Below are 7,500 nucleotides of genomic sequence, written 5' to 3'. Positions count from 1 at the left end.
GGAGAAGGAGGGCGGAGGGAGATAGAGAGAGCGGGAGAGGGAGAAGGAGGGAAGGAAGGGGAGAAAGGGTATGTCTGCGTGTTTGAGTGTGTGTGTATGGGTGAATGGGTGGGTGCGTCTCTCTCTCTCTCTATTTCTCTCTCTCACTCTTACTCTTACTCTTACACTTATTCTTACTCTTACTCTTACTCTTTCTCTAACTCTTATTCTAACTCTGACTCTAATTCTAACTCTTAATCTTAATTTTAATATTAATCTTAATATTAATCTTAATCTTACTCTTACACTTACTCTTTCTATTTTTATTTCTATTCCTATTTCTCTTTCTCTCTCTCTCTCTCTCTCTCTCTCTCTCTCTCTCTCTCTCTCTCTCTCTCTCTCTCTCTCTCTCTCTCTCTCTCTCTCTCTCTCTCTCTCTTTCTCTCTCTCTCTCTCTCTCTCTTATTCTCTCTCTCTCTCTCTCTCTCTCTCTCTCTCTCTCTCTCTCTCTCTCTTTCTCTCTCTGTTACATCACAGAGAGAGAAAACGTTTACCATTCCTACAAAGGGAAAATTGACTACTGAACAAACACTTTTTGAGAATAGCGAAAAAAAATTGATAAATCACAAGCTGTTGAAAAGGACATTGAATAAGACTGATCTGATCGTAAAGGGCTCTCAAAAAAAAACTTATTCCTCATTAAAAAGAAGTAATAAAAATCCTTTCAAAAGGGATATATTTTCTCATTTATTCTTTTGCAAAACACGAGTCTCAAATGGTTATTTCATTCTCAAATCATGACACTAGAAAATTGTGCTTATATCTAAGGACTATTTAGTTCTGATTTTGAAGGGTAGTTGTTATCATTGCTGTTAAATAAGGTAATCCGTTAACAGGACCGGATTTAACAGGATCAAAATGTGCAAATCCTGTGAACTCGGTAGAAGGAGAGAAAAAGAAAAGGAAAGCGAATCAAACAGGCAGACAAGCACATATAGAGATATATGAGTGTAGGGGAAGAAAATAAATAAAGAAGGAGAGTGAGAGGGTGTGCGTGTGTGTGTTAGAGAGAGAGAGATAGAAAGAGAAAAATGAGAAACAGACATAAAGAGACAACCATCTCTACAGTCAACTAAAAAATCGAACCCAGACTGCCACCCAATTTGAAAATAAGAGACGATTGTCGCAGGAAAAAGGAAGGTTAGACACTGACGGATTGCCCCTCCCCTTGTCCCCACCCCCTCCCTCCCCCCAGCCATCTTCCCCTAGACATCGACCGAGTCTCCTATACTTCGCGTAATTAAAGAGGACTTGAATACAACGCTCCTCTGGTAATTAAGGTGACGAGAATGGGTAGGGCAAGGGATCAATGGCTCAAACATGCACACACACGTCCTCTTCTGTCTCCATTTTTCTACTCATTTTTTTTTCTTTTTTTTTGACACAATGTTAATATGTACTTATGTCTGTCTTCGTAGTTGCACAGATATGCGAATGTATCCGTTATTTTCATCTATTCATACATCTGTCGGTTAATGTTCCTTACTATAACTGATCATTTGATTGCTGTTCTCAGAAATATACAGTAACGTATTTTTCTGAATACACATATATACCATGTGGATAGATAATTAGGTAGATACATAGAAAGATATAGAAGTACATGTATAGATAAAAAGAGAAAGAGTTATTCGTACCTCCATGTGAGTTACATATACAATTTTTGTACTAAACAGCAATGCTATTCGCCAGTCAGCTGAGAGGGTGCTAATGAGGCGCTGAAAAGTTGAAAAGAATATAGGCCTACTTGATACATTTTTTATTTAAGTACACACCGATGTGTAAGTTCATGTTTTTGTGTATTTCAGAGGAAAATTTTCTCCTGCGTATTTGATGTCAATATATATTTTTTATATATATATATGAGTAATATAAATTTATTATATATATATATATATATATGTGTGTGTGTGTGTGTGTGTGTGTGTGTGTGTGCCCGCATTTGTGTGTGTGTGTGTGTGTATGTGTGTGTGTATATATATATATAAATCTATATATATATATTTATATAAATTATATATATATATATATATATATACGTAAATGTGTGTGTGTGTGTGTGTGAGTGTGTGTGTGTGTGTGGTAGTGTAGTGTGTGTGTGTGTGTATATATATATATATATAAATATATATATATATATATATTATTTATATATATATATATATTGTCGTGTGTGTGTGTGTGTGTGTGTGCTGTGCTGTGTGATATGTGTGTGTGTGATGTGTGTGTGTGTGTATATATATATATTATATATATATATCTATCTATATATATTATATATATATATTATATGTTAGAGTGTGTGTGTGTGTGCGCGTGTGTGTGTGTGTGTGTGTATGTGTGTGTGTGTGTGTGTGTGTATATATATATTTATATATATATTATTATATATATATATATATATCTTATATATATGAATATATCTATATATGCCCTGTGTGCGTGTTTGAGAGACAGATATTATATATACATAAAATGGACCACAAATGATATATATTATATATGTATATATATATTATATATCATTATATTTATTATATTTATGGTAGAGTTGCGGTATATATAGATGTTTGTGTGAAAGTGTGAGATAGAGAGAGATAGTAAAAAATCACCAATCAAAAACAAAATCACACACTAAATATCAACTACTTTAAATCAGCAACTCTAAATACACAAATACAACACACCCACCACAATCCCCCCACACACACACACGTCCACAAAAACAAAAACTCACAAAAACAAAATCACTGAAAGTGATGAGAAAACAAACACACACAACTAACAAAACCCAAACCCACCGCCCCCCCCCCACCCTCCCCACGTCACACACACGCACACAACACACCAACAAACAACACACACACACAACACAAGACAAACCACACACCAAACACACACACCACAAACACACACACACACCCAACACACACAAAAACACACCTATATATTTAAATATATACTATATATTATATTATTTCATATATATATATATATATATATATATATATATATACATATATATATATACATGCATATTTATATACATATTGAGGGACACCGTAGCGTAGTGGCCTAGTGGGTACTGCCAGTGGCTGAGGACCAAGAGTCTCCAAAAACACGCGGGTTTGAATCCCAGGGCATCCACTCGGGTAACGGTCTCCAGCTGCGTAAAAGAAGGCACTGTCCTACCCTTACGAGAGAGCTCAGGACGTGAAATTGTTTATACACACAAAGAAAAGATACATAGGTATATTAATGTTAATGTGTTACCCCTATAAAGATACAAAAATGATATCCGCTATACTTTTGTAAAGACTTTTCTGTTTACTAGGAAGAATCTTAGTAGCGCATTTCTTCCTTAACACAGGATGAAAATATCTGTTTTCGGTACAGTAGTCGTATTTAGGATTCAGATTCAGTGTACACAACTATATATCCGTAAATTTGCACAAAACTTTATTCTTTTTATATACTGAACTCAGTACTATAAGGCTTGAATATATATATTATAGTAATTAAACCTAATTCCAGTACTTTTTTTACATTATTTATGGCATATACAAAACCCGTAACAAAACGTTTATAAAAAAAACTTTTTTTCTTTCTCGCAGGACCAAATTTGGGTTTTGAAGCTGGAAAATTACATAAAATAATCTAAATAATAATCTATAACTAAAACCGTAAATATGCACAAGGCTTCTGTCCATTAGGCGAGGTTGGTGATATATCCACCAATCATAAAAAACAGTAACTGATGAATGAAAAAAGTGAGTTTTGATTGGCTGTGAGAGGCGCATATACTCATTTGTGGGAGGATTCGTTGCTTTGTTGACCAATAAGCTTTTAAGGGTTAGTTCTGTGTGTTTACCTTGCAGAGGATTTTTTTTAAATAAATGCAAGGTGGTAATTAGATTTACCGATTAGATATTCAGAATGAAACTAACTTAAACACCACCCGATATGCTTGTTTAAGCCAAATATCAGAACTGATTTAAAACCAAATTTTCATTTTGAACGAAAAGACAAACCTATACTATACCAACAGAAATCAGACAGTTCAAAAATATCTGAATATTATAAGGAATTCGAAACAACGACCATAATTCAACATATCATATTTTTGAAAATATCAAATGAAACAAAATATGTCGTGATTGAAACTGATTTGACTTTAGATGCTGATTTGACTCCATCATCGTTTGTCCAATTCTATGGATTGTGATCAAATTTGTACTGGTTGGTGCGGCTGTATCTTATTAGTTTGTTAATTATTAGGATGGTGGTTATGATTTATAGCATTACCTTAGGAGTAATTATAATATTTCTGTATCTTTTATCATGATCATAATCAGTATTGATATTATGACTACTATCATTACTAGAAATGCTAACATTATCATCGTAAGTGTTATCGTTATTATCATACTACTTTTTCTTATTACCGATATTTTTCTCATATGTTTATCTTCATTTTCTTGATAACGAATTTCAATCAATCTACCGTTCCTTACATGGCCTACGTATTATAGGCCTATCCATTTAGTAATCAACGTTGTAATATTTGTATTGATACTGCATGAGCTCAAAGAAATTCTCTCTCTCTCTTTCTCTCTTTCTCTCTCTCTCTCTCTCGCACTATCTCTCATCAACACTCATCACTTCTCTCTCTCACTACATACTCTCACTCTCTCTCTCTCACTCTACACACAATTCACTCAACTCTCTCTCACTCTTATCACGCTCTCTCCACTTCTCACTTCATACCAATCTCTCTAATCACACTCTCTATCTCTTCTACTCTCACTTCACAACACTCTCTCTCACACTCTCTTTTATTATATTTTCACTTCACCCTCTCTTCTCTCTCTCTATCTCTCCTCTACGCTCCACCACACTATCCTCTCTACTCTCCTCTCTCTTCTCTCACTATCCTCTTCTCTTTCTCTTTCTCTCTCACTCTCCTTTTTCTCTCTTCCTCTCTCTCTCTCTTCTCTCTCTTGTCTCTCTCTCTCTATTCTCTCTTCCTCTCTCTCTCTCTTTTCTCTCTCCTCTCTCTCTCTCTCTTCTCTCTTCCTCTCTCACTCTTTCTCTCTCTCTTTTCTCTTTTCCTCTCTCTCTCTCTCTTCTCTTTTCCCCCTCTCTCTCTTTTCTCTTTTCTATTCTCTCTCTCTCTCTCTCTCTCCCTCCCTTTCTCTCGCTCTCTCTCTCTCTCTCTCTCTCTCTCTCTCTCTCTCTCTCTCTCCCTCTCTCTCTCTCTCTCTCTCTTTCCTCTCTCTCTCCTCTCTCTCTCTCTCCTCTCTCTCTCTCCTCTCTCTCTCTCCTCTCTCTCTCTCTCCTCTCTCTCTCTCTCCTCTCTCTCTCTTTCCTCTCTCTCTCTCTCCTCTCTCTCTCTTTCCTCTCTCTCTCTCTCCTCTCTCTCTCTCTCCTCTCTCTCTCTCTCTTCCTCTTTCCTCCCTCTTTTCTCCCTCTCTCTCTCTTCTCTTTCCTCCTCTCTCTCTCTCTCTCTCTCTCTTCTTATTCTCTCTCTCTCTCTCTCTTCTCTCTCTCTCTCTCTCTCTCTCTCTCTCTCTCTCTCTCTCTCTCCTCTCTTTCTCTCTCCTCTCTCTCTCTCCTCTCTCTCTCTCTCTCTCTCTCCTCTCGCTCTCTCTGCATTCATAGATATATATAAAGCACACGCTAGCGCACACCTATTTACACATATATATATACATATGTGTGTTTATATATATATATATATATATATATATATATATATATATATATATATATATATATATATATATGTGTGTGTGTGTGTGTGTGTATGTGTATGTGTGTGTGTGTATGTGTATGTGTGTGTGTATACATATACACATACATATATATGTACGTATGTATGTCTGTATGTATGTAAACAAGTTTGTAAATAGGTGTGCGCTGGTGTGTGCTTTATGTATATTTATGAATGCACATGTAACCGCTTACACAGACAATGTGTGTGTGTCCGTGTGCGCGCGCGTATGTACATTTATCATATAGAACTTTCGTATACATAGAAGATTCAATGAAAGTTTCTCATGTTGTTTTCCTGACAGAAATGAGAATACTACGCGGCCACCTCCTGTACCTCGGCTGGATATGCGACAGAATGCGATATCGCATCCCTGTGTCCATGTACAATCATATGTTCCACCACCATTTCATCATCGGGATGTTAATGGCGATGGCTTTTATGACGCTGTATCCGACAATGCACGTAACGGGACAGGACTCAAGCGGCGAACGAGGTCACATCTCTCCCTTGACCCAAGGGGTGTCATCCCGCGTCGTTTGGGACATCATCAGAAGTGGAATCTCTAGCTTCTTCCATGACATGAACACCACCTTCAACGGCACGGTCCCGGGAACGGTTTCACTCCAGCTGCACTGGGTGAACAAAAGCCACGCCCATGAAGATGATCGGGAAGCTAATATCAACCTGATTAGGAAGCCCTTTACGCTGGTTGACAGTCTCGACTTGGTGGATCGCCTTGAGAAAAGCAGGTACGTGGCCCGCCATACCACGGTGATACTAGTCATTACGGCTACCATAGTGCCTGAAGTCGGAATCACCATCTCAGGAGCCAGCTTTACCGTCTGGAACGAAGGATATCGCTACCGGTCTTGGTTGATATCACATTCTAAAACAGTCGTCTATTTCGGATATGGCAACTATCTTGCCATCTTCATATGCTTTTCGATCGCCCTCCTTGTCTTAATCACCTTAGTAATCTTTTTAAGTTCTCACAACCGAGAAATCGATAGATTTATCCATATCACTCACTTCTTCAATATCTTAATCCTCATCCATCTTTGTTTAATGTCCATGCGCTGCCTCGATTTCTTTTCCTTCCATACAAAAGCGTTTAATGAAACGGAAGCATCCTTTCAGGCCATCCTTGGAAAACGAGTGGCCAATACTTCCAACTTCACTTTTGACTCGAACCTCCGTTTTTGGAGTAGTGTTGTTGAGCCAGCGCCTGGGATAGATGAAGATCGACAGCTGATAAATGATACTCATAACAGATTCGACGACGTCTTTACTTTCGGAGTTAATTTAAAGGAAAAGTTCGAGGAAGGAGACATACTTCACGGAGAATGGGACGATGAGGGTGACCACTCGCACTTCTACACTCACACAGAGGAAACAGACCAACTCGATGGGGAAAGTGTCCAAGATAATGGAACTTATCATCACCATCACAAACCCATCCCGAAGTCACGCGAGAAAGCAGGAGCCACCAACAACAACACAGAAGTTCTGCGACTGTTTTCGGAGCTCATTGCTTTGATCATGGACTTCGAGCTCACAATACCTCCCGTATTTATAATCTGTGGCTGCAAGTTTTTGTACCATTTTTTGTCCAGTGTTAGGCGTATTACGAGAAGGTTCTTCATAGGCCTCTTCTTTATATACATGTCCATCTTTCTCTTCTTTTA

The 7,500-nt window shown here is 37.6% G+C and overlaps 1 protein-coding gene across 4 annotated transcripts in view; it reads left to right on the top strand.

The window, feature by feature from the left end:
• Nucleotides 1–3,137: 3,137 nt before the first annotated feature.
• LOC122261184 (uncharacterized) overlaps nt 3,138–7,500 on the top strand; it is a 5,514-nt gene continuing 1,151 nt past the window's right edge. Inside the window, exons 1-3 of one of the 4 annotated variants that reach the window (XM_086555224.1) lie at nt 4,073–4,278; nt 6,117–6,564; nt 6,953–7,196. In XM_086555224.1, coding sequence (XP_086411350.1) covers nt 4,254–4,278; nt 6,117–6,564; nt 6,953–7,049 — 570 coding nt within the window. In that variant the 5' untranslated portion in view covers nt 4,073–4,253 and the 3' untranslated portion in view covers nt 7,050–7,196. Of the gene's footprint in view, nt 3,290–3,826; nt 3,892–4,072; nt 4,279–6,116 lie in introns of those variants that run through there. The other 3 variants (XM_043028728.2, XM_086555223.1, XM_043028727.2) reach the window with 3 other exon arrangements.

The sequence above is a fragment of the Penaeus japonicus genome, unplaced genomic scaffold, assembly GCF_977035675.1.
Source record: "Penaeus japonicus unplaced genomic scaffold, GWHDUDI00000001_assembly GWHDUDI00000030, whole genome shotgun sequence".
In the NCBI taxonomy this organism is placed as follows: domain Eukaryota; kingdom Metazoa; phylum Arthropoda; class Malacostraca; order Decapoda; family Penaeidae; genus Penaeus; species Penaeus japonicus.
This window is presented reverse-complemented; position numbering and strand designations above follow the sequence as displayed.